Here is a 27,936-nt window from a genome sequence, read left to right on the forward strand (position 1 = left end):
AGCGAGCAGTTACAGGGCGCTAACGAGTACCTTAAAGGGTGGTTAATGTGCTGTGAAGAACGACAACGCGTGGGCCCCACGCTCCATACGGGCTCCAGGACGGTCGCGGCAGGCCGGGGGTGCGGCGCTCCGCGGGCCGCAGTGCAGCCGTAGCATGCAGCCGCCCGCCCGGTACTTTTCCATCGCAGCCGGCTCCCGCGGGCAGCTGCCAGACGGCGGCGGGGCGCCGCGGGCGCGCCGGTGAGGGGCGGCTCCAACGACCGGAACGAGCCCGGTGCTGTCTGCGGCGCAGTGGCCCCCGCCGAGGCGGCTGCCGGGGCCGGCGGCGGGGCCCCGGGCCCGCGGGGCGGCGCATGCGCGGCGGCGCCCCGGAAGCAGGCGGCGGGCCGGGCTGGCTGCCGGAGCCGAGCGCCGCGCTGGGGTTGCGGTACCGCCGGCGCGGAGCGACGCGGCGGGATGAACCTTGCGGCGTGAGGGGAGCCCTCGCCCGTCCGCCCGCCCGCTCTCTCCTCTCTCTTCCCCGCCCGGCTCCGCTCTGGCTTCAGGCCCCTTCTCTCTGCGCTGCGGCGGGCGGAGGCGGCGGAAGGAGAAGCCCATGGAGGGGAACCGGGACGAGGCCGAGAAGTGCATCGGTATCGCGCGGGAGGCGCTGGAGGCCGGTAACCGCGACCGCGCCCTCCGCTTCCTCGGCAAGGCCCAGAAGCTCTACCCGACCGAGACGGCCCGAGGTGAAGCCCGGCCCCCTCCTCGCGCCCGGCGCCCCGTCGGCCCCGCAGCCGCCCCTCCTCCCCTCTCCTGCTTCTCTGCTGCGTTGCTCCGTCGGGACGAGGGCGGACGGCGGTGCCCGCGGGTGGGTGGGTGGGCGGGCGGGGGAGGGGGCGTCCCCGCGCCCCGGGGGTCCGTGAGCCGAGGCGCTGAGGCGAGCGGGACGCGGCCATGAGGGGACGGCGCTGCCCCGGCCGCGTCCCGGCTGGCGGTGCGCGGCCCCGCGGGGAGGGGAGGCCGGAGCGACGGCTGAAGTGCTCGGGGGGAGCGCTTCGGGCCAGCGGGTTTCCATCGCCCGCGCCGGGCTGTGGGCAGCAGCGGGGTTACCTCCCCCCTCGCCGCAGGGGCTTGCTCTGGGCCGGCCCAGCCGCCTGCGTGTCCCCCCGCCTGTCGCCGCCGGTGTACCCGCAGCACACAGGCCGGGCTTAGACCCGGTTACCGGCAGGACACCTCAGGCACCAGGCCGAGGCAGGCTGGGTTGGCGTCCCTGCCTGTCACTGAATTACCCCTTACTGACAGCCTGCAATAAAAGCTTCTGCTCCAGGTTGGGCAGTGTCTTCATACTCTGTTTTATTTGTCGTTTGGTTTGGGTTTTTTTTGTTTTGTTTTTGTTTCCCTTTTGATTGTACAGTAGCGACATAGGAATTGCACACGGGTTTAACTGTCCTAGAGAAAACAGGACAGGTCGTTCCCCCTATGACTTAATTGGCACTTCAGACACTTCTGGCTAAAACTTGAAAAATAATTAGCATCTTCCTAGCAAAAAGTGTTTAGAAATTAAAACGGTCAATAGTAAGGTTTCAGTGTATGCAGAGCTGTTACCTGCCTTGGAGTCTTTCTGTCACAGTGTTAGAAGTTGGCTCAAAATACCTTTAAACGTAGCAGTGACCTGTTGCGTTCCTCTGGTTCTTGCTCACGTTGTCTGTGCCATGGAAGGGGTAGGAAGGACTTAAGTGCTCTGTACTGACTTAAAGGCCTCAGCATTTTCCATTTTTGGAACATGACTTTGGGGTAAAGTCCTGACTGGAAGCATTCTTTGCTGTATTTTATTCTGTAGTGAAGCCTTTATGTCAGGTGAGTAGATTCAGTGAACGTTTTCTTGGCCTCTCTTGTCTCCTGACTAGTTTTGAGATGCAAACAATAAGCAAAGGTGTCATCAGTGCTTTTTTTTTTTGATAGTATATGGTTTTGTGTGTGTAGGTTTGTTGTTTTTTCGGCTCTTTCATTTTTTTACAGCAAGACAGGATGGATGTTGCTGGTAGATCACCTGGAAAAGGTAACCGTTACATTGGATCAAGAACATGGCACTGTGTATGTCCTTGCAACATTACTTACTTCTCTGAAATAAAAGCAAGCAGAAGTTTGCCATATTCCCCTAAATTTCTGTGGCTTCAGAAGATAAAGTGCATGAAAATACTTTCAGAGTTCTGGAAGCTGTGTTGGTCAGGAGGCAAGAAGGTTGAGGAGGTTCCAATTCAGCTGCTTCCGCAAATAGCTTGGTCTACACACAGCTTATTACCATCTTACACGTCCAAAATAGGATTTATAGTAGCTTTCAGAAAAAGAAAAAAAAAAAAAAAAAAAAAGATATTTCAATCTGGTTTATGTTTTGAGTGTTAGGTTGGTTTTGTTACTTTTAAGTAGGACTGCTACTACATAACCAGCTGTAAAGTATTCAGTGCAAGAAATAGATGGCTAATTAGGCTATTGTCTGTAGGACACTTGTTTTATTCACTGTGGAAATTAGCAAAGTGTGTCACAAATGAGGTGCAGATCTGGTGAAAAGAAGGTAGTCTTCTGGTAGTGAACTGTAATCTGGGGAACTGTGTACTGAAACTAAATGCTTCACAGAATTTCTCTGTGATGTTAAGTAAGTCACTTCGCTCCGTTTGCATTAGTGATGGCTAATTGTTTGTGCTTCATTTTTCAGGTATACAGCTTGAAACAAGGGCCTGATTTGTGGAACTGGTGGGCAGTTAAAGCTCCATCTGAAGCTAATGAGAATTGCAGATGCCCTAATACCACTGAAAAAATCAGGCCCTAGGCCTGATTTGAACTAGGTACTTAGAAACTAGGGACTCTGTAAATTTGTAGTATCTCTGCTTCAGTATTCAAGCTGTGGAGGTTGGTAATTCTTTTCTACTCATCCCATTTCCTCCCAAAACAACACCAACTCATTGAAAACATATATATATATTTGGGTTTTTTAACTTTTTGTGGCACATAAATAGCCCTGTTAAAGATGTAGTAAGCTGCAAGGACACAAAATGTCCTTTTCTCAGGACAGGAACTGGAAGGTGTGCAATAAATTAGAACTGGCATTTCACACTAAGAGCAAACAAAATGACTGCTTTGTTATCTCATTGTCATCTTCAGATAAATTAAGTGGAGCATCCACTTGGGGAAAAAAACAGCAGTAATTCATAAATCAGATAATTAAAAATGTGTCATAGCTCATACCAAAGAGAAGGAAACAGTTAAGGTTTTGTAAGCTTTCTTAGTTCTAACACAGATCCATATTTTACAGTCATAATGTCTTGGGTTTATGTGGTGATAGGACAATATGGTGCAGCCCTAGTTGTCACCATACTCATTTTCTCTTCGAGGTATGTATTAGAAGGTAGTTCATACCAGTTTCTCACTGAAGTCACAGGTTCTTTGTAGGTTGCTATCTTTACAATTGCCCACCATTTCACAATAAAAGCAATGAGAATCAGTAGCACTGAATCTTTTACTAATGGGAGCTTCTTCCTCCTGATGTTGTAAAATGTTATAAAAGGACAGAAGCATGTTTTAACTATTGTTTCTAAAACAGTACTATGTGTGGTTTGGTTTTGGCGACATTTGCATTTAAAGTGTTTTCAGCACTAGTTCAATCATCAGTGAAGTTTAGTTTTGCTAAACAAAGCCTTTGCCTGGAATACGCTGACTGCAGCAGTGCTATTTTAAGGCTTTAATGGTGTGAAATGTAAGGTCAGTGCTCGTTTAATGATACTTAGCTAATGACTTCATAGTACCAGTGTTCATGTTGACATCACACTTTGCTAGAAAACGTTTTACAATTCAGCTGTTCAAAATATTGTTTAATTATGATTTTTGCTAATGATTCATCATGCAACTGAATGGAAACTAATTGCTTGTCTGGAAAAGATTTGTAAGTGGGTTTAAAGAAACAAAGGACAAGATCTCCTTTTCAAACTTGCACGCCATTCTGTTTGGAGTGAAAGGCGGAAAATTACATTAAGGACAACTATTTTTCAAGTGGTTCTTAAGATTTTCTTGAACTGTTTCTGATGCTGCCTTTAACAACAAACTTTTCAGGAGTATGTCAGCTTAGTTTTTTAGGCTGTTGCATTAGTACGAATTCTGAATTAAACAATCCTTCCATTAGTGAAAGTGGGGGTCATGTTCAATGCATAATGGAATCAAATGCAGTGCAAGCATCTTTCATTCAGCAGCAGGTACACACAGGAGGGCCTTCAGACACTGGAGATAAGATTTGTTGTCTTACCTGCTAACAGAATAAGTCTTCGGTTCTTTGTATGTCTGTCTTTAAAATACCTAGATGAACAGTGAAATTTTTCTTTAATACGCTGTTAGTACTACAGTTCTAGCAGTAAGTTTTACCACCAGCAGTTCATGGAAGAGTGAAAGTTGCTTCTGAATATCTGAACTGTATATTTTATTTGAAGAAAACAACGGCCCCAGACCCTTTGTATGGTTTTCTTTTTCAACATAGAGCAATAGCTGGTTTGTATATGCTGTGTTCTGCTATTTTAAGAAGTTAGCACTTATGGATTGGGTGGGGTGGGGGGAGGGGTTGTTTGGGATTTTTTTTGTGGGTTTGGTTTGGTTTTGGTTGGTTTTTTTATTGTTCTGCATTGTGTTCTCAGCAGTGCAGCTCCATTACGGGAATGGGAGCTCTGAGAAGGTGATTAGGAAGTAGTAATGTTGAAAGTATAGTGCAGCCAAACCATTTAGTTAAAAAGCCTTACCAGCTAAACTTGCTATGAAGAGCCACTGGGTGTTAAGAATGCAGACAGTTGTCTGTATCTGCATTTCTGCCATTACTGCTACTACTGATTTTGCACAAGCATTAGTGCAGGGATGGGGAATTTCTACAGCAATACCAATATAAAGGCAGGATTTATAAAACTGTTGAGTAAGCATTTTTTTTCTAGAGGGTAAGGCAGGGTCACATGATTGATAGGATCCCACGTGATATTATTACTAAATATCAAATGTCACAGGATAGAAAAAGAATAATTTTGTTTTCTGTTATCACTTGTCTGGAGCACATTTGGGCTGAAAAGGCTTGATTCTGAGGACACTGTCTGTTCAAGTCTCTATTCTTGATTAGTTCTTAGCCTGTAGACACAATCTCCTTGTTGGAGCTGTTATTACTTCATTTGCCTCAGAACTTTAAATGCCATAATGGATGATACTTAACTATTGCAAATATTTGGATATGCGCTTCAGATGTAATCCATAATGCAACTATAGCTCTCCTGTTTAAGAACCTGTTTTCATTTCTTTTGTAGTGAAAAACATTCCCTCAGTATACAATTCAGCATCTAAGTGTTAGTCATTTATTTCTGCAGTAAAATGCCTGATCTGATCAATTGATAAGTCTTGCTGAGGCAGGCAGGACCACAGGACCAGCACTGAAGTCAGCTGACTTTCTTGTTCGGGTTCAGTGTAGCTATTCATCTGCAGTACTTCAGACTGCTGTGGCCAGTGGGTAATAAGCAAACTGGTAAGTAAAAGCAAATACTGGAGAGTCTTAAGAAGCGCATCTTAGGGAAGGGTTCTTCCTTTAAACAAAGCTCTGCTTTCTTCTCTTTCCTGTGCTTCTGTGAGATACGAGCTATGGTATGTAGGATCCCAGTTTTCTGCTGCTCTAAGGGAGACCACGCTAGTCAGAGGAGGATTTTTTTGAATTGGACTTGGAAGAAAATACTTCAGGATTCTACTCACTAGCTTCTAGAAGAAAATGTTTTTTAACAGTAAAGCTATAACATACTTTCACAGTGAGTGGGACATTTTTCATTGGAAATTTTTATTAGGGCATTTTTTATTTTAGTAATTCTCAGTTGTTTATGAAACAAATCTGGCCTATTAGTTTGCCATTTTGCTCTGAAGGGATCTCTTTTCAGGAAAGATAGACTGATAATCTTTGATCTACATTATGCTTTGTGTGCAGTCCCTTAAGTTTGAATAGTACTGCTTCTGATTTATTGGTAAGACAGATAACCCCAAAATACAGGCTTATATCCAAAAAGACCTATTGTCTGACGCTTTATTAAAACTGCTGAATTTGAGATCTGCTGGACTATGGAAGGAAAAAGGATTTCAAGATCTAGCAAAAGCACGCTGGTTTTCAAGATTCAGGTCTTAAGAGTTGGGTGTAGTTGGCTGGTCCTGATTTACTTGTGGCATTTCAACAGTTAGTTTGATTTTCAGCTGCTATTGCTTGGAAGGGGGTATAGAGCATCAGTTTGTGGCCATTAATGGCTCAGGCTACGAATAGGTATGTACTATAGCAACTGAAATGTGCTGGAGATGGGCTTGGTCTCTGTACAGAATAATTTCCAGGTTCTTCAGAGTGTTAGGTTAATTATTTTTTTCGATTTACAGTTGCTTATTCAGGTGTTCTGATGTTTTCACCCCAAAGCATGGGTTCAGTGCTTCTAAAAAACATCTAGAAATGAAGGACCTGGACACTGGACGAATTCTCTCAAGTATTAAATTACCTTGGCAGATATGGAGGGGAGCCCAGTCACTAATTTTGAAATATTTTCCATAGTTTTGCCATGAAAAGCAGTTGCTAGACTGGCCTCAGAAACGTTTGTGGTGCAAAGTGATGATTGATAATGCAGGAGGATGTAGCAGCTAGTCTTCTATCACGTAGTGCTCCCATTTAAGATACTTGAGATCCTCAACTTAATCACTAATGCCTGTAATGACACTATGATATGCTGTTGTTTTATAGTTTTGTTGGAAGCTATTATGAAGAATGGAAGTACTGCTGGGGGAGGTACTTACTGCCGAAAACCAGCGAGTAGCAGCAATGATCAAAGTAAGCCCAATAGCACGAAGGAGAGCAATGCATCTTGTGCAGGTGAAAGCGGAAAAGGCTACACGAAAGACCAAATGGAAGGAGTATTAAGGTATGACCTTGCTTAAATACATCACTGCTTTTCATTCTGTGTATTATATCCTTATACTTTCAGCTCCAGCATCTAAAGAATCAACAGAAAATTTGAGGTTAGCTGAGAGGGGTTACTTGTACTGAATTGTGACTAAAAGGAAGAGGAGAATTTTGCTGTGTTTAAACACAGTATGAGACACTGTCACTTTCTGCAAGAAAGATGCTGCTGCTGCTCTCTTTAAACCATCAAGGTACTTTATATAAAGGTAATATGCAAAATAGTTCTTAAGTAGATCTCATGGTAAATGGAAGAAGTGATGAAAATTCTACAGTACAACTTGCAGGGCAGTTGTTCTATTCTGGAGTATTTTTATGCTCAAGATACATGCTCACTCCTAAAGTTTATTTTTAAGCTAATCTTGTTGTACAGGCTGGTCTTAGACCAGCGTTAAGATTGTTTTGTTCTGGAAGTACAAGGTGGGGCAACATCAGGAAAGGAGGATGTGCAAAAAGAAATAAAGATTAATAAAAATGTCCTTTTGAGGCATGTAACTCTTTATTCATGTTACCATTACACACTTGTTGGCTGTAGGAGTGAGAAAAATACTGTTTGATATGTGCCTTGATTTCTGCTAGAGAAATACGGATACAGACACTCTAAAACTGCATACTTCAAACCCACCTGTATTTTCAGGTAAGCTTAGCTCAGATATTTTCAAGGGAGCTCAAAGAAGGGAAATCAAGAAGTCATCATTTCCTGTGTAGATTGGATGAACTGTGTGCAAAATAGAAATTTGTGTGTGGTGGTTTGGTTTTTTGTATGCATGTGTGAAATATATGTTGCTGTTGATATTATCTTGGGATCTTTTACTGAAGTTCGGTGATCTGTTCAGCTGTGTTAACAGTGAGGAAAAAGTAGCTTTTCTTTGTTGATACAGCAACTCTGCATTCAGGCAGGTAGACAGCAGCATCTCTGGCATGGTTATTCTCTTCGTGTTGCTATTTGCTATCATCTCTGCTTAATTAATGCTATCGTTCCTCATTATACATCTGAGGTAAAACCTGAATAAGTGTATAAATTTTTGGCCGCATTGAAATACTAGCTGTTAAAATGAATGCATAATATGTGTGTGTGCGCACATGCATGTGAGACAAAATATCCAGAAGGAAGTCCTCTGTAAAATGAGGCCTACATCACATTAAGATATGTAACACATTTTAGTGGGTTTGCATGGCCAGGTTTTGGTAGCAGGGGGCTACAGGGGTGGCTTCTGTGAGAAGATACCAGAAGTTTCCCCCATGTCCAACACAGCCAGTGCCAGCCTGCTCCAAGATGGACCTGTCACTGGCCAAGGCCGAGCTAATCGTGACGGTGGTAGCGCCTCTGTGATAACATATTTAAGAAGGGGGTTAAAAAAAAATCTGCACAAAAAAACCTGCAGTGGAAGAGAGGAGTGAGAACATGTGAGAATAACAACTCTGCAGGCACCCAGGTCTGTGAGGAAGGAGAGGCAGCGGGTGCTCCAGAGCAGAAATTCCCCTGCAGCTCATGATGAAGACCATGGTGAGGCAGGCTGTGCCCCTGTAGCCTATGGAGTTAATGCTGGAGCAGATATCCACCTGCAGCCTGTGGAGGATCCCACACAAGAGTAGTTGGATGCCTGAAGGAGGCTGTGACCTGAGGGAAGCCCACACTGGAGCAGGTTTGCTGACAGGACTTGTGACCCTGTGGGGAACCACACTGGAGCAGTCTGTTCCTGAAGGATTGCACCCCATGGCAGGGACCCACACTGGAGCAGTGTGTGAAGAACTGCAGTCCATGGGAAAGACTTATGCTGGCAAAGTTTATGGAGAGCTGTCTGTCACGGGAGGGACCCCACACTGGAGCAGGGAAGTGTGTGAGGAGGAATGAGCAGCAGAAACAACGTGTGATGAACTGACTGTAACCCCCATTCCCTGTTCCCCTGCACCACTCAGGGGGAGGAGGTAAAGAAATAGGAATTAAGTTTAAGCCTGGGAAGAAGGGAGGGGTGGGGGAAAGGTGTTTTTTTCTGATTTCAGCAGTAATTAATTAATTTCCCCAAGTCAAGTCTGTTTTGCCCATGATGGTAATTGCTGAAGAATCTCCCTGTCCTTAGCTCAACCCACAAGCCTTTCATTGTATTCTCTCTCCCCTGTCTGGTTAAGGAGGGGAGTGATAGAGTGGCTTTGATGGGCACCTGGCATTCACTCAGGGTCAAACCACCACACACATCAGAAAGCTGCTAGAAGGAAGGCTGTGTTCACTCACCTGTGACATGGCATTCTGAGCTGCAGTCTGCTTTGACATCAGGCTCCCTGCAAGGTTTTTGTTTGTTTTGTTTTACCAGAAAGTATGTTGCCTACTTTGTTGTGAGTAAAATGATGTAGAGCCAACTTTTCTCCATGGTATGTTTTCATGGCATTGGGTATTACTTCCTCGAAGGGATTCACTGGATACCAGATAAACTTAATGCAGTTTGTTGAGATCAGAAGCAGAGTTAGGGTTAGAGAAGTTGCACATTAAGGATAATTTTGATGCAACATTGCTTCTTTAGTACCTATTTCAACAATCTGTTTTGTGAATATTAAATTTGGGGTTTTAAAACCTACCCAGATCTTTGCAAGTAAGCAATTGTAATAGCTTGCACAACAACCCCATGTTTGTTTGCATTTTACATACCACTTGAAAAGCAACTGTTAAAACAGTATCTTGACCTTAGCTTGAGTAATGCTACCGTGCTTTAGTATAGCAGATTACAAACCTTTGGAGAGACACTGAATTTTGGTTTAGATGTACAGTGATCAACAGAGCAAGTCTCCAGTTCTTGTTGGAAGTTTTGAAAAGTTTGTCATGCTGTCAGTTAGTGACATCAGTATACCACTTAGAAAATTTGTGGTTAAGAATTAAAAAACCCATGCGCTTTTCCAAGGACAACAGGATTAAATACAAACAGTGGGCTAAAATTTAATGGAAAAATATAACACATTCAGTGATGATAGCTGAGGGAAAGTTCATGTTTAAACCACAGTGAGAATGAGCTGTCTAGTTGGAAACATGACAGGCTGCATATGTTATTGCTTCAATCAGGCCCCAGACTTTTCCAATTAAATGAAACATGCCCCTCTGGGGAGGGATATTCTTTAGAGAGTAGAGCTTGTCACCACCATATGCTTCTGCCATACCACAGCAGAATGGTTTTCAGAATTTTGAATTGGTTAAATAAATGCATGTGAGAAGAGGTGGCTTTAAATAGTGTTTCTTGTCTGATTTTTTCCTGTAAGAAAGAAATTTCTAGATAGCAAGGTAGCAAAATCTTCAATTTTTAATAATTTCTGAATCTTCCCATGAATCTACTCTGTCAAACTAAATATGTTTTGTATGCTTATGATTTGAAAGGTGGTCATTATCCTCAAGTATTCTTCCCTCTAGGAGTTTTTGGTTCTGTATTAGTAATTGACTATAGCCTGAGAGAAAGCATTCCTGATTTAACTACACATGCCATTTCCATTGCTTTTTTTATAGGCTCTAGTGATCAGTAGGACAAGGGAGTGTCCTACTTGGATCCTCTGACTTGGATCATTGATTAGTGTTCCTGGAGTTGTCCAACTATCTTGAATTTGCTTGTGACAATTAATTTAAGAAGCACAGCGGAGACATGCTTGGAGCAGTATAACTAGATTAACTGCTTTAATTTTCATCAGGGTTACTCTAGTAATGTGAGTAGGTACTAGTATAAACAAGCACCTCTATGCTGTTTTTATTTTTTTCCGCACACACAGGGGACACTGATCACTAGCGAGCTACCATAACATTTCTTCAGAGCATTACATGAGTTTGCAAACAAGTTGCTCAACAGGGAGAGGCATAAGATGCAGTGTCTTTCCACTGATCGCATAAGTACTGGATGTTCTTTGTGGGAACAGTGCTCACTATTTCAGTGTGAGAGTTTGAAGCTTGAGATGTCCGAAAGCACTTTGATACTTTCGAAATGCTTTGAAAATACCATCTGTAGTATATGCATCTTTTTCTTAATGGTGCTTGTCTTGTCACTGAGGGCTGGATCAAGTTGCCTTAACGCTTTAGGTGAGTTGCATATAGGATATATTAACAGGAGACTAGCAGATATATGTTAGGACACACAGTAGACTTACATCTTTTTAGAGCAAGTGCCCTAGAAGTCTCTAGGCAATTGAAAGCTGTCTGAATGTCTACTTAAGATAAATGCACAAAAATAGTGTGCATGACGAAAAAGGGAGAATTTGCTTTTGGATTCTGTGTCTTTGCTTTAAAGCAATTCCTTCGCTGTTTGGTGTAGGTTATTGGAATTTTTTTCTGAGATAAAGAAATGAAACATTTGTGTAAGAAAAAATCTAAACTTTTTTCATCTAGTTCACTTAACTGAAGAAGTGCTGATCAGGATTACAGTTATCAAAGAGTTCATCATTACTTTCAAATATTCTGTTCATCATACCTGTCTACTCATACTAAGTGTGCAGACACTTTGGAAAGATTTTGTGGACTAGCGTGAAATTAAAACATAAAAAAGCATAATTTGCCTGCTGTGTGTTAATCTTTCCCTTTTTATGCTGTGAAGTGTGTATTATCAGTTATCTACTACACGATTTAAAAAAAAAGTAGTTTTGGAGATAAATATATGTGGGTTGTACATGTTAAACAGACTCCCTTTAAATGATCTTAAAATTCATATGGTGTCTGATGTCTTTTTTTTCTTTTTGTAAATAACTTGTAACATATATTCCGTATTACCTTTTTGACATCTGAAAGATAACTGCCATGATTTAGTAGTATGCAGAAGTTGGATTGCTATCTTGTGAAAACTGTGGTGGAATACTGCTTTTTCTGCCCTGCCGGTGCCTGCCCCTCAGAAGAAAGCACAGGAATTAAATTTTATATTTGGATCTCTGAGCTAAAACCAAAACAAACCAACTGAGGCATGAGTTGTGGGAACGTTCCAAGGCAGGATTAAATGTCATCCAGTAGTGGTTGAGAATAATCAGCAACTTGATTTGAATTCATGGAGTAAACCAAACAATTGCCTCTACACGTTTCGTGGATCAAACTAGAAGGAATGTAAGTTGTGTGACTGGCTTTTTCCAGGCCTTTTGCTGAGATTTCTGCAAATTCAGCAAATAGAGATACATCATTACATTTTTAACATGGGGTCAAGAAGATAATTAATTGAAAGCGGAATAATAAGAGCAATCAACATGTGCTAAAATGGAAAAAAAATAACCAAAGATAAGAAATGAGGGCATGCCTTTAATTAGGCTGCTAGAACTACTGTGAATTGTTGTATCCAGTTGAATGGTTGAGAAAGTCAAGGTGGAAATCGCAGTCAGAGCACCTGTCTTGGAAATGTGGCACAGAAAATATGGTGGACTCTGTCAGAAATCTCCTGCCTTTGATCTACACTTTCTATAGCTGAAATAAAAGTTTAGACAAAATCTGGAGAAAAATATGGTGATGTAAACACAGCCTTGAATATTTCATGTAATTTCACACAGGAGAAACAAACTGGCCAGTTCTATCCAAGAGCAAGGTACTAAGACAAGACCCTAATGTATTGTGGAATCCATCCGTAAAACAGAGATCTGAAACTTCTGGTGCATTCATTCCAGAAACTAGGGATATGCTGGTACCAGCTTGGGTTTCTTGACGACACTGTGACATTCTCTTCCCATCTAGACCATTTTTGCAGACCACACTTGTCATCCAAATTGTGACTAACACATTCCCAGTTCAGCTGCAAGATGCCCCCTGGCGTCATTGGAAACTTGACCTATGTAGAAACTGCATTTGACTGTGTTTTTCTGCTCAACTCTGGGATCAGAAGTCAGTGTACCTTCCTTTGGCTCAGTTCTTTGTCACTAATACTCATCACTGCTCAGTTCAGATTACTTCAGATTGGGAGAAAAAATTGTGGCTCCCATCAGAAACTTTTCAAGATTGTGATTGAATTATCTGTCTTTTGGGATGTCCCTGTGCATGTAGATGGAGGCTTTGGAAGGCCCTTTGAAGTACCTAGTTGTACTCAAAACTTCATGATTATGGATCACTCCAGGTATTTGATACAGAAATGCAAGCATCTCTGATAGATTTTGTTAACCTGATAAAAGCTGTTGATGCTGACCTAATCTGAATTGTAGATTTGAAAAGGGAAACAAGAAGTACAGCACTAGGATCACATCATATTGTGGTCACGCGAGAACCACTGGTCATGGCCCCAGAATTTCTGCAGATGAGAGCAGATGTTACAGGATCTGAAGGGCTTCCTCTGCCTTCAGCTGTCAGAGCATGGAGAGGAGCTGGCTGACCAGTTCTACTGCAGGTGGCTTGTCAACTGCAAGCTGGAATAGCGGAGCTTTGCAAATCATGACAAAATATCTCTGTCAACAGATTGTGGATGAATATAGGCTATCGCTTGTCCTCATGCTGTTTGAGAAGTCTGTTTTCTAAAAGTCAGATATTGTTTCAGGAGCATCCAGTAATGTGCCATCCTAAAACAGCCAGCACATCTGTTAACCAGAAGGACACTGCCAAGGTTCTGGCAGGGGACTAACAATTCAGCAAGGACAGAAATTAGCTAAAAAACAGAAATAATTTGATAGTAATTCAGATACAGAAGTGATCCAGCTAGGAATGAAAAACATAAGAAAAGCAATTCTTATAAAAACAAAACCCCAAAGCAATTAACAGTGAAAGCTCCAAACTTCAAATGAGCCAGAAATAAACAACAACAAAAAAACCCAGTTCACTACTAAAGTGACAGTCAATAAGCAAGTGATATGTAAATTGCAATTTTAGAAAGAAACATCTGTGTGGAGTTTACATATGCAAGATTAGCACTAAGGACTACAGTGCCTTAAGTGCAGCAAAACCAACCAACCAATTTGAAATTCTGAAGGCAGCCTTCAGAAAGTGAGCTGCTTCTGCTAGGATTGCTGCAGGACAGGGCTTTTAGGTGTAGTTTAAAGCCATAAGTAGTATCAGTGATCAGCCTTTTCCAAAACCTCCGCTGGTTTTACTCTTAATTTTTCTCAGTCTCTGCTGACCAATGAAGTGTGGCCTGCAATGGGAGTCGGGTGGAAACGGGATGGTTCCTTCCATCCATCTGCCCTCCTGTGACAGATCTCCAGAGGACAGTTCAATGCTCCAGGCACGGTGAGGATTGTCAGACGTCAGTCTGCTAAAGGCAAGGGGTGAGGAACGTGTCCAAAATGGTCACCTTCTGCTGAGGGACAAGGATCGGGTTGGCCATGGCTTCCAACAGCTCCCAGCAGCTGGAGAGAAATTTCTTATCAGGACAGTAGCAGTTTTGGGGAATAGGACTTAAGTCTTAGAGAAATGCTGTGGAAAGCCTGTGATCCCCATCGAAGGTGGAGGAGGGATGTGGCATGTCTGGCCCTGGTGGGGTGGGCTGTGTGCTCCCCCAGTTTTTGAGAGGCCTGGTGACTGCACAGCACACATATGACCTGAGGATCTGGTGGGTTGTCCTGGTGATCCCCTACAGTTTGTCCTGCTATAAACTGACCTACCAGGTTGAATTTGTGACGTATTAAAGTGTTGCCTCTCAGGAGCACGTCACAAATACTGACAAGTGTTTTCTAACCATCTTTGCTTGTCCCATCATCCCCAGTGAAAAGCTGCTGCAGTACAAGTTTTGGTGCAGAACTCGGGTGGACTTTGCTAAGGCAGGAAAGAGCAAGCGGTTACCCTGTAGTGATTGTCCTGAATTGTGCTCAGCAAGGGACCTCCTGGCAGAAGTCACTAACTCCCTTCCTGTAGGAAACTTTGCATTAACCAGATGCTAGCTACTTAGAGTCTAGATGCTTTTTGCCTCCAAGTGGCAAAGCAGTGCTTGTCTAATGGCAGGGTGTAGCAAGGGCTTCATAGCACAAGGTCATTGCTGAGAATTTCAGGCTTAGGTATGGTGTTTGGCCCCTGTGCATTTGCAATTTTACAATCATCTAATTGCAATATTACAATCATCTAATATATTTAAAGCTTGATCTGCCTCATTCAAAGTCCTGCTAAACTTTGCAACATTGCCATTTGTATACATGTATTCCATATGATTCCCCGTGAAGTTACTTGCAGCGCTGCTCCTCAGGCTATCCAGCAGACTACTTGCAGCTTATGCTTGCCTCTGAGGCTTGTAAGAGCCCACGCTGACTTGGTTGAGATCTGAAATGGCAGTGGTCTAAACAGTGAACAGGGGTTAGGTATCTCGGTGTTGATCCTGTGCAGTTGAAAGGAGGGCAATGTAAATGATCTGGAGGATCAGTTACAGGTCTGTTCCAGGCAGTGTTGCTGTGAGTGTGCCCATCCCAACAAGAACGGGCAAGGGAAAGTCAGGGCTGGCTGTCACATTCACAAAGGCTTCTTTGTTTGAGGCTGGCTGTTTAGCCTGGGGTAGCAGGGCAGGGTATGAGGGTGATTTGATATAAGATGTGGTTGAAATATTAAATCATAGCTTCATACAAAATGAGAAATGTTGGAATAGAGGTGCTTGTGTATTTGTAGAATTTTTTGTTTAACAAAGCAGTGATTAGCAAAGGCTTGCTAAGAGAAACACTTTGGTAAGTAACAGTAGCTCATTTGCGGACCAGGTTCAGGATAGCTGTTGCACGGAGGGTGATTGCTTTCAGTCCCTTTGGAGAGCAAGTGCTATATGACCCACAGGGCAGGTTTCTCCCAGCACTTTCTCATCAGGAAGTAGCTCTGGTTTTGATGACTGGCTCTAAGCAGATCATGGTGGTGGATCACATGCTGACTCGAATGTTTTCTGGTTGATACCCACCATTCCTGCTTTTCCCATGAGGGTTGCCCACTGTGGGACTTTGACTGGTTGTGAATGGGAGGAAACTGAGGCACATTTTTGGGGGTTAGAAGAACAGGTTGGCATTTCTTGAGTTTTTTGGTGTGGGTTTGGTTTTTTTTTCCCCATTTTTCTCCTTTCTGCATCCTAGAGTTGTGAAATAAATGCATATCAGGTCTGCAAAGAATTAAACTCTAATGGTTTTTTTTCATGTTTGTTACTTCCATGAGAAATGACTATGCTGTTGGCAGGAAAAGTTGTTTCGGATGCACGGTGCTTAAAAACACTTTAACAAATGATTAACACTACAGTTTTAATGCTAATAAAATACCAACTTTGCTAAATGTTGATGACTTACTACCTAATTTTGTGTTAGCCAAAGTTCTGAAGAGTCTGGTTCACAAACAGATAATTCAGATACTGAATTATTGAAGAGAAGAACTTAGACTGGATGCTTGGGATATTCAATTTCTTGGAAAAAAAAAAAAGCTTAATTTGATACTGTTACACTTTTAAATAAAGCTATCTGTTCTTGATACAGTTTATAAGTAATCCAGGTCTTGAGGCTAAGGATGAAGGGATCTGCATGCTACCAAACTTTTTTCTTGTACAAATTAACAAAAGTTTCTAGTACTCAGAGTATAATTTAATATATTTTCTTTCCATTCTTTCTTGGTAATGGATTCACTGTATTCTTTTTAATTAGCTTTATCAGCTTCCTAACTGGAGCTTATTAAATGTTACTTCAATATAACGAGCTATATTTATTTCACAGGATGTTTGTATTGGCAGCTGCCTGCGTACCATTCAATTCAGTGCTCTTGTAAGCATTACACCAGGACTTCCATAAAAGCTTGTATTATTTGAACACAGGAAAAGAGATCCTTCAAATGAAACTTGATTTGATCAATCTGTGAACTATGAAGGACCACACATGATGGTGTGGTTGCACGTCTGATGCTAGCATTCCCTTAATTACAGGGTACCCGTTCTTCTTTTCATGAAAATGCTAAAGGCTTGCTTACCCCCTTTTTTTCCACTTGGTTGCCCTGTGTGTAGTCTTTGCAACACTAAACCCGTAATTACTTAGAAATCTGTGCATTTAAGAGAAACTGGACACAGTTACAGCCATGTGAAGAGACTCACATGAAGCTTTTAAAATATTTATGGATGTAATTTCTATTTCTTGCTCAGACCAGCCCTTTTCTTTTGATGTGCACCAAATGTCAGTGTGCCTCATTCCTGCAATGCAAGTTTGTGATTCAGCTTTATTTTTCTAAGTTTCTGAACTCTTACCCAGGTAACTTGGTTTGATTTTAAGGTGCATCTGTTGGTTTGGTCAGTTCTTCCTGCCCACATAGAATTAATGTTCTCTCTGTCCCCTGTAACTGCTGTTTCTCTCTTCTCAGTATTGTAAAACATACTAAATCATTACATCATTTCCAGATTTTGCTTTTCCTGTCTGGGTGAGATTGCCTACAGGAAGAATATTTCTGAGTTTTCAGAGTTTTAAAAAATGCTACATTGAACATATGAGGTGAGCTGAATCTGTAATTGCTGGAGCTGTTATTGTTTCTTTGAATTTATATAAACATTTACAGAAAGTTTGTCAGGATCCAGGTGCATTCCCAGCCGCAGAGGTATTCTCACATGCCTTATTTCCCTGAAAAGTGAATGCTTGAATGGTGTTATGACTTGACTTTTGTTTCAGGAAAGGGGAAGTGTTGTTTGTTTTGTTTTATATCACGCATACAAATGTGCGTTTGCTGTTGACGGTCAAAACAGGCCTTCCTACTCACTAGCTCGCAAAGTAAATTTGGAATCTTCATTTTATGCATTAACAGCAATATTCATATAATTGGGGATCAGGAAATGCTACAGTAATTGCAAACTAAAACCTTTTTTTACAACTGTAGTTGTTCTACAGTAGAAGTAAAATAAATGTATGTAGTAAGTAATTTTGAGTACAGCAGTTTATTGTGCTCAATAGTTTATTATGAAAAATGGCATTCTTTTTCTAGAGTGGATTTTTTTCTATATTTTATATTGAAAGCGAGATGTAATGTATTGCATCAGTGCGGTATGTTACCTCATTTGCAGCTTTTGTTTATAACATTTTACTTCATTTTCTTTTGCAGTATAAAGAAATGTAAAAATTATTATGAAGTCCTTGGGGTGTCAAAGGATGCAGGTGAAGAAGACCTGAAGAAGGCTTATAGAAAGCTTGCTTTGAAATTCCACCCAGACAAAAACCGTGCACCTGGAGCAACAGAGGCTTTTAAAAGTAAAAATCCCAATTTTTACTTAAAATTTCTATTATGATTAAACTTTTTCAGATTAAAAGAAATTAATCTGCGCTGGTCACTTCTCTTCCTACAAAATTGTCATTGTGGTGTTTTGTAGCTCATATAAACCCAACATTTTTATCTAAGAAAATATTTTGATCTTTATTATCTTAGCATATACCTGAAAATATAGATAAATAATACAGACTTCTGCAATAGGATTTGGTTTTTGAGGATTGACTGTAATTTTCAGGTACAGGGAGTGAATACTTTATCTGTGAAACGCAGTTGCACTTTTTTACTGTTGTGGACTTAGTGTCATCAATTAAATCGTACTGTCTTGAATCTTTACTATACTTGAGCTTGAAATAAACAAAGTAATACTGGATAGCAAAATCCAGTTTTTACTGAATCACGTGCCGCACAAAGTTACATTTTTCTTAGAATTCCTTGTATATATGTAGTTTTACTACTCTTTCCACACAAAAACAATTGGGTTCAAACATGGCCTTATTAATAGGTGCCTTTGACCATTTCTTAGGTAAAATTTACAGTCTGACTTGACCTGATATAAGGCTGCCAAGCTTAGCCCTGCACAAAGGAAGCTGTTGAGGAAAAGCTTTTTAAAGAAAACTACACCTTCGTCTCAGACACAGATGACAAAAAATGTGAATCTCTAAGAAATGATGATGAATAAATAAGAAATTTGGTGGTCATACATTTTTTTTGTCCTTGTGTGAGGTTTACAGGCAGGCATTTGAAAAAATCAGTAAGATAAAACTCTTAAATTGGGGGAGGGGAAAAAGAAGTCCTGAGCAAGACTTCTGATACAGACTACAAGGGGTAATTATAATAATATATTAACAATTCCCGATGAAGAGTATCTAGAACATAGCAGGAAAGTTGATTGCCAATAATTATTTTAATACAGCTATGTGATGGATTTATCTAAAAACGATACGATTCTTATATAATTGTCTCCACCCCTATGAATAAAATAATTTTTCCTTGTTAATACAATTTTAAATAATCTTTAAAATGTTAGAAACAATTTTCTTATTATTTGATCTTTTATTTAACATTAGCACTTTGTACAAATTTGATTTCTTGAGCTTAACTTCACTTTCTGGCTCTTAACTATATAGGTACATGAACAGAAAATTTTGTAGTGGAATCTTGTTGACTAAAAATTATTTAATGAAATCTAGCATTTTTCTTGCATTGAAATTATTGTATTCTTTTTGTATGGCTGAGTAAATTTATGATTTAGTTTGCCTTTAAAGATGTCTGATGAGTTTGTAACATCCAGCTGAGAAAAGACGTTTCATAATAATAGCTATTATTTCATAATAATGCTTTATTTGAAGGAAAGGTCACATTAGAAAACAGTTGAGTTTGATGTTCTGAGAGGTACTTAACTTAGATCTTGAGCTACATAATACTGCTCCTGTGCTGTATTGAGCAGTTTCCTTGAGGTTTTATTTTGGATTAACAAGATTGTGCAAATATAATCACTTTTAATCTCCAAATATAATCACAGACTTCATCAAAAATCTTGTCTTTGAAACCTCTGAGCAGCTTTTTTTCATTTTTATGCCCTTTATTTAAAGAAAATTATATTGGAATTAAGTTTATTGTGAATTAACATCAAATAATCAAAAGCAAATAACAAATAGTCAAAAAAGATTGCTGACAATGCTGGGATAGTATGGTATCTTTACTTTATGTGCAGACACCTGATTTATGTCTCCCTAAATTCTTGCTTGTTGGGAAAATCTAGACTTTTACTACCAATTCTAGCCTCAAGCTGAGTAAGAGGAACCTTGTAGCAGGATTTGGTGTCAGTAGTGTATATCATGCTCTCAGTGTAAAGTACCAGGCTTCATTTCTTTGGGTTTTCTCCTCCACTTAAAGGAAGTACTAATGAATATTTCTAAGGGCATCTTAAAAGCACATAGCTAAGACCCATTAGCATTTTTTTTTAGATTGGATAATGTTGAAAGCATCAATTATGCAAAGCCATAGTCTTATTTGCCTGTGTTGAGGTTATAGTGTTGCACCTTTCACAAACTTTTGATGACTGATGGCTTTTCAACACTGAAAAACATAATCCCTGTGCCTTGTGTTGGTTGGCTGCAAAAGGAGCCTTTTGTTGGAGAGGCCTGGAGGAGAGAGAAGAAAGGAAGGCAGAAAGGACTTAATGAAGATATGACTGAGTGAAGATTGTTCATCAAGTGCCAGCAGAAATTTTCCTTCAGTCTGCAAGAGCAGTATGTCTGTGCACAGCAACTAGGGTTAAAGCTTGTAAAGTCAGCAGAGTTTGTGTTTTTTCACGCTGATTCTTTCAGTGTTCACCTAACTCAGTTTTATTCTTTCTCCTGTCAAAATTGTTCATTTGTGGTATATAGCATAAACAGAGACAAGCATCAGGCCAGGCACTCCAAATACTGCAGTTGTATTGACAACCTTAGGCACACACATGTTCCTGTCACGCGTGCATGTTGTGCTCTTCATGTTATATCATGCAAAACTTTGTGTTATTAATGTAATCCATAAAACATCTTAAGAAGCATATAGAAAAATACATTCACATTCTTGTAGACAATAAAGTTGATGCATTCAAAGAAGTCACCACTTACCAAATGAAACCAAAGCAAACCTACTGCATCTATGATGTTTTTAAGCTAGGCTGCTGGAGCAAACTGAACTTTGCAATTACCCAGCTTCAAAGCTTTAATTGTAATGCTTGATGCTTTTTTTGTAATTGCAGTGAAAGAGAACATTTGCACAGGTGTAGGTGTTGCCCTAGAAAAAGTAGAGATGATTCTGGACATTGTTTTACTATTGTTGATTTGTAACATATAATAGAGGACATAATTCACTGCCTATTCTTGACTTTGAAATTGCAGTTTTCATGCTGGAATAGTTCTTATCTTTTATTATTGGAATTGTTTTTTATTCCTTGCTTCAGAAATTGGAAATGCGTATGCTGTGCTGAGTAATCCAGAAAAACGAAAGCAGTATGACCTTACAGGCAGCGAAGAGCAAACATGCAATCACCCTAGCAACGGTAGATTCAACTTCCACAGAGGTTGCGAGGCAGATATTACTCCAGAGGATCTATTCAACATGTTTTTTGGAGGGGCCTTTCCAACAGGTATTTGTATACATCAGTATAATCACGGAGATACAGTGGTACTGCCCAGAGCGGCATTAGAGATTGTGACATTATAAAACAGTAAAATTAGTTCAGCCTGCCTCCAGCCCCAGCCCTTTAATCTGCATCATAGTTTATTATTCCCCTAAGTGTTGCTAAATCCCAAAAATGTGAATTCAGTTCTTTGGGGTTACTATGGTGACCCTGCAGTACATGAAATAAGTCAATTGTCTTGAAGCTTAAAATATTTGTTGTAAACAACTTTGAAATCATAATATACCTTAGAAATTCAGTTATTTTATGTGTCATTGTGCAGTAATGTTAAATGCTTTATGTTGATGCTTCTGTATTTGACCTCTAAATAGTTGGGGTTATTTACATGATTTAAATGTGGATATTTCTTTCCTTAGGTAGTGTACATTCATTTTCTAATGGTCGTGCTGGCTACAGTCATCCTAATCAGCACCGTCAGAGTGGACATGAGAGGGAGGAAGAGAGGGGTGATGTATGTTTAAGCGCCACTGACTTTTAACTATGGATTGTGAAATTTACTGGTAGATGCTTTCAGCAGCGTGATTTTGCAGGAGCTCTTCACTGTAGAGGAAGCTTTGTATTTGCCAGTTACATACTTTAAAACTTTGGCAGGTGGTAGTCTTACTGATGGGTAAATAGATATGCAAATTTGAGGAGATAATAGCCTGATTTTGTAAATCTGTTGTTGTATATCACTATTTTGGCTAGTGACTGGTTGTATTAGCCTAAAAATGCCACTAATTCTGGTCACTAATCCTTGTCAGCATTTACAAACTTATTTGGGCTGAGGTAAGAAATGAACTTAAGTCTTAATATTCATCTAGATGAATAATATATAGTCCTGTATAGATAAGACCAAATCATGGCATACAATGTAACTGAATCCAGCTGTTCATTTGGTAATTGCTTGTGGCTGCATGCTATACATGAACTCTTGCAGCTTAAGCACTCTGTGAATACTGTGTATGCAATGGGGAGTTAACACCAGTGTTTGTAGTTACAGTTTTTCTAAGCAGCTTTTGGTGCTTAAAGCAGAAAGTCAAGCCTAGCATTAAATCCTATCAAATTTACCTATTTACTTGATGTTGTTGTATGAAATAACCTGAATTTGTTTTGTTCCTTAGGGAGGTTTCTCTATGTTCATTCAGCTGATGCCTATTATTGTGTTGATCCTTGTTTCCTTGTTGAGCCAGTTGATGGTATCTAACCCTCCTTACGCCTTATACCCAAGATCGTAAGTAATGCACAATTACAATAGCTTAAAACAGAGTCGAGGATATTGTAATCACCCTCTCCCATTTAGAAATATTTTGGAGAGCCTTCCATTAGTTGGTCCTTGATTTCCCACAGTGACGAAAGGGAGGGTATAGATGAAGCAGAGCAAAACTTGAAAGTTAGGTGCTAGAGAACATGTGAGAATGTAATGGAGGAAAGAGGTCAGCAATACCTGGTGTTTAGGAGGTCTGCTAATACAAGGCAGTGACGCAGTGTGGCATGTTGCAAAGGTGTTTTGCACCTCCAACATATTGAATTCTGAAACCTGCTAAGGCTCGTTATTCTTTAGGGGTCATCTGTGCTTGTAGCAAGTGAAGTACTTGAAAGCAACTTTCTCATCCTTATTTAAGTTTTGAACTGGATGAAGGCTGGTGAAATTGTCTATTCTTTGCTTCATTCTAGTGATGGTAAAATAGTTTATCTTCATTTTCTTGTGAATAATTCTACTAGTGAAACTTACCTGTTTTGTAGGATATATAAACCTTTTTTCCTTGAGAGAAATAACTTTAATCAAGCATGCAACTAGCTAGCAGGCTTAGCCCACTTGCCACAACTGTTTTAAAGGTGCTTAGTTCCTTGCAGAGCTCTCACCCCCACAACAGAAAGGTTTATTTTCTTCTCTCTTATTTTTCAGTGTTCTTTATTTCCAGTGTGATCTTTTTCCCTTCTGCAACTAAACTGTTGTGATGCTTACCAACACTTCTCTGCCAAAATGTTTGCACAAGTCGTTTCTTTTTAATCTGCAGAATGCCAGCAGGAAAATGGATTTGTCAGGGCTGGCAGAAAACACTTTAGAATGGAGATGCCTCTATGGGCTTGCTACAGAATAGTGACCTGCTTGTTTGTGTTGAGTTTGAGTGTAATTTTCTATTACCAAAGCTTATATTTGCCTAAAGAGGTATGAAACAACTGTCTTACTAAAGTGTTGGGTTTTTTTAAGATTAAAGGTTTAAGCAGCAGAAGCTTAATGTTCAGGTAACATAGTAATTTTATTCTCTGGTAGGTTATACAGCCATTCATTTCATTACTGTCCTTGTTTCAGCTGGGATAAATGTTTTTGCTGGTAGCTGGTACAGTGCTGCATTGTGGAATTAGTATGAGAATAATGCTGACAACACACTGAAGTTTTAGTTGTTGCTAAGGGGTGCTTACCCTAAATCAAGGACTTTTCAGTTTCTCATGCTGTGCCAGCGAAGAGGTACTCAGGAAGGTGGGAAGGGACACAGCCAGGACAGCTGACCTGAGGTAGCCAAAGGGCTATTCCATACCACGGAATGTCATGCTCAGTGTATAAACTGGGTGGAGTTGGACGGGGGCGCTGATCACTGCTTGGGGACTGGCTGGGCATCGGTCAGTGGGTGGTGAGCAATTGTATTGTGCATCACTTGTTTCTCTTATTTATCTTTCTCTTTGTTATCTCCCTTTTCATTATTATTATCATGTTTTATTTCAGTTATTAAACTGTTCTTATCTCAACTGACAAGTTTTACCATTCAGTAAGGTAAAGGTTTTACTTTTCAGGATTCTCCTCCGCATCCCACTGGCAGGGCAAGTGGGGGAGTGAGTGAGCAGCTGTGTGGTACTTAGTTGCCAGCTCAGGTTAAACCACAACAATTACTTGTCTTGAAGTGGCAAATTCTCTAATGTGCTATTCTTCTTTAATAGCAATATATTTTTAAAGTGTGTTTGTGGTATAAAAAACCGCACCAAATAAATATCTAGTCTCTGTCTCCCCCCTCCCTCCTTTTTTGCAGAAGTACAGGGCAGACCATAAAAATGCAGACAGAAAACTTGGGTGTTATTTATTATGTCAACAAGGACTTTAGAAATGAATACAAAGGAGTGTCGTTACAGAAAGTGGAAAAGAATGTGGAAGAGGATTATGTGTCCAACATTCGTAATAACTGTTGGAAGGAGAGGCAACAAAGTAAGTTTGGTAATGTGTGTAATTTTGTGAAAGCATGCATCACTATAAAAAACGATTGCTTCAGGCAAGAATGAAGTGCTTGTATTATTAAAATACCTGAATGAGAAAGCAAGTGTAAGGTTCCCTACTGTTTCTCACTTCTAAAAGTGTCCCCAGTGTTACTTAATTTATGTTTTACTCGGTGACCTAACAACCATCTGCAAACCCATCAACAATTTGAACCTGCTACTCTACTATCTGTCTCAGGAAATTAAAGACTACACTGAATTGATAATGAGAAAGAAACTGCTCTAAGTTAAAGATGAAAGCTAAGAATTCTTATCTCTTCCACATTATTTATATCATGGCAGTATCTCATTTCCCTAGGTGACTTTATATAAATAAATAAATAAAACAAAAGCTTACATAGGTGTTTCCAGAGAAGGAAGAAAATAATCTGCCTTGGAACACAGTACATACAAACAATGCTTTTCCAGGCTACCAAGGACATGCAGCGTGTCCTGTGAAACATCATAAGCTGTGTATCAGTGCTTAATCTTTTGCTAGTGCTGAGTAATTTTTCTCCCTGGAGTTGGTACCTTGGCTATATCAGACCTTAAAAACAGGGGGTTGTTTTAGTTTACCATCGATTTTCCAATATAGTTTAATATTATACAGGGAGCTGTTTTCTTGCATAAGCCTCAAATTCAGTATTAAAGCATAAGAATACTTAATAGCATCAGCCATCTCCAAATCATCATCAATTTTAACCTGTTATTCTATTATCTGTGACCATTTCATGAGCCTTTCATGCTCTGTGAGATCAGCATTGCTAAAATGACATCAGTGTTGAAACCAGATGGTTTCAACTTTTCAGCTGGTAAACTTCATTCATAGCTTACCGGATAAATAATTTGTTCATTGACTGTCAGTAAACTGACCAGAAGCAAATAGAATGCTCTTCCCTGAGTGAAATTGTGTGTTCCTGCACAACTTTATGCTCTGCAGCCCAGTGATGCTAAGCCTTTCAGCTGAGAATGGCCCCTGAGTTTCTCCCAGTTGTAAAAGACAGCTTGGCATCACAGCTAGTCAAATACCTGGAAAGGACCGCAAGCATTCGTTACAGTTGACCTGTATGTATACAAACTGCATTGCCCATTCATAGCAGGCCCAATACTTCCCGGAGGCTTTATGCGCCTTACTCATGAGTACACATTGCTTATGCACAAGTAAGTCTCTACAGTTTTACAAATTTGCCCACAGGGAAGACCTGTGGGCAGAAAACTGTTCTGAAAGGTCACATGTATACAAAAAACCCACCAGTCCTTTGAGGTAGAACTTTGATTGTTGCCCAGACAACTAGATTTTATCAGAATAATTTTTCCAGGTTTTTCAATCGCAGGAAATCATCAGAAAACTTTTGGGTATAATTCATAAGCAAATATCAAATCCTCTTAAATTTTTCCAACCAGATTTCCTTTGATCATCTTGAAATGTTTGAATATGTTAATTCTTCATGAAATGAATACCTAAGTTGCTGGATGAATGATTGGTAATCTTATAATAAAACAGTTTACGAAAATGAGAGGTGGTTGTTAACAAAAAACTGAAGACAAATTAAAGGTATAATCCAGCACAATAACAGGAGGTCATACTATTTGTACATTTTTTCAGCAGAGTGTAGATCACTAAAGGATACTTTGCTTTTAGTGACCTAGTCATTGCACTTAGATTTACTGGCATGCTGTATTTGTGTCTCGTAAAATACGTTACTGGCTAAATATTTTTGGAAAGGTTTAATTCATACGCAGTTTCCACCTGGGGAGGAAAAGAGCAGAAGGTATATTTTTCCCATTTTCAGCATTTGTTGTTGACATGCTTACTTTTTAAAGCTTGAACAGAGTCCTGGACAATGCAAAGAGGCCTGTGCTTCTTTATGTACATATTTACTTAGAAAAATGTGATGACTACAGAAACATCTGACCTTAGTGAAAAGAAGGGCAATAATCTGAAAGTGGTGACTGTCATGTTGTTTGCTACTTGCAATTTATCAGGTTGTGAAAACTACCCAAATTGATTTTGAGTAAGCGGCCCCTAGTAGATTTTCTCTATTTATAGGAACTGCTGATTTTGTGGTTTTACGGATTTAGAATACCTGGTTTTTGTTGGATCACCTTACAGTTAAAATCCTTCCACTGTTGGTTGACATTTAAGAATGCCTAGCTAATCTATTTTGAGTTGAAGGGAGGAAAAAGATTTTATAGGATTAAAATGCTCAGCAATGTCAAGCCATTGAACACCAGTATAATACAGAGCTGTTTTATTAAGAAACCTCTGAACACTGGCAGTCTGAAGCAGCATCGGTTCAAGTAATGGGCTTAACATTCAGAATGGATTTTTGGGTGCAGAGAGGACACTAGAGCTGTCAGTAATAAGCAAGATCACTTGAGTGTGGCCTGTATTCATATTGTTTAATGAGGTCTGACAGAAGTAGTAGGGGATTTTTTGCTTGTTTGTATTTTTTTAATCAGGTACTGCTGTATGAAATGTGATGGTGCTGTAAGACTGTTACCTCTTTCCCTGCTCAAAAAGATGAAATCTTGTGAAGATCCAGCAAAGGGAAGCTGTAGCAGTGCTGTTTAGGTGGTGCCTATGGGTCATTAGTATAGACAGAAGGAAAAAGAAGTGAGGATTAAACCCAGGGGGTTTTGTATAGCTCTAAGAAGGAATGTATCATGTGCAAAGCATTCCATTTTTAACCTGAACAATCTTTTATCTTTTTTCCTTAAAGAAACAGACTTAATTTATGCAGCAAAAGTATATCGAGATGACCGTCTCCAAAAGAAAGCAGACTCCGTGTCCATGGACAGCTGCAAAGAACTAGAACGGCTGACCAGCCTCTATCGAGGAGAATGAACTACAATTATACACATGCATCTTTACGTATGCTGTTATCTCTCTTGTAAATTAAGAAGAGATTTAGTTTCACCACGAATGCTGGAAAAGAGGGGTGGATGTAAAACTCTACTGTGTAGCTGTTTCCAGAAACCTTATGCTGAAATATCATTTAATGGCTTCTTTACCTACTGTGAAATATAGGTAACTTTAATTGTCTAGATTTTACTTCAAAGCTTCTGTGAATTCTTTCAGCAGAGAGAATAGCTCAGAAAGGTTGCTGTACTTGTAGAGACTTAGTCATAGTGGTTCTCCTCTAACATAATTTGCCATGTAAATATCTGTGGAAAGAACACTTTGTGTATATAGGAGTTAAATGACTTTCTATTTAAAATCTCAGAAATTTAGTTCCATACAACATTTTGTCTCACTGATGGAATAAATGGTATGATTACATCACTCCTATTCAGATGTCAAGTGTGTGGAGTTGAAACAAGAATTTTTAATATTTTATCTCTTAACTCTATGTGAATTCTTCTAGGTTTACCAGCTTAGGGGAACTTGGTATTTTTAAATATAATGGCATATATTCCTAAATATCTGTTGGG

General features: G+C 40.1%; 1 protein-coding gene across 4 annotated transcripts; it reads left to right on the forward strand.

The window, feature by feature from the left end:
• Nucleotides 1–377: 377 nt before the first annotated feature.
• DNAJB14 (DnaJ heat shock protein family (Hsp40) member B14) lies at nt 378–27,793 on the forward strand. 4 transcript variants are annotated; one of them, XM_080369173.1, is made up of 8 exons: nt 389–728; nt 6,758–6,935; nt 17,916–18,061; nt 21,034–21,219; nt 21,630–21,724; nt 22,377–22,486; nt 24,282–24,454; nt 27,225–27,793. In XM_080369173.1, the coding sequence occupies exons 1-8, from the start codon at nt 596–598 to the stop codon at nt 27,347–27,349; spliced, it is 1,146 nt and encodes a 381-aa protein (XP_080225299.1). In that variant the 5' UTR covers nt 389–595; the 3' UTR covers nt 27,350–27,793. The 4 variants fall into 4 exon arrangements, with proteins under 4 accessions (XP_080225300.1, XP_080225301.1, XP_080225302.1 ...); XM_080369174.1 differs by lacking the exons at nt 17,916–18,061; nt 21,034–21,219; nt 21,630–21,724; ... (1 more) ...; nt 24,282–24,454; nt 27,225–27,793 and adding an exon at nt 17,224–17,305 and having other exon boundaries at nt 378–728; XM_080369175.1 differs by lacking the exons at nt 17,916–18,061; nt 21,034–21,219; nt 21,630–21,724; ... (1 more) ...; nt 24,282–24,454; nt 27,225–27,793 and adding an exon at nt 14,001–14,025 and having other exon boundaries at nt 380–728.
• The last annotated feature ends 143 nt before the right edge of the window (nt 27,794–27,936 follow it).

The sequence above is a fragment of the Falco punctatus genome (genome assembly GCF_963210335.1).
Source record: "Falco punctatus genome assembly, chromosome: 1".
Lineage (NCBI taxonomy): Eukaryota > Metazoa > Chordata > Aves > Falconiformes > Falconidae > Falco > Falco punctatus.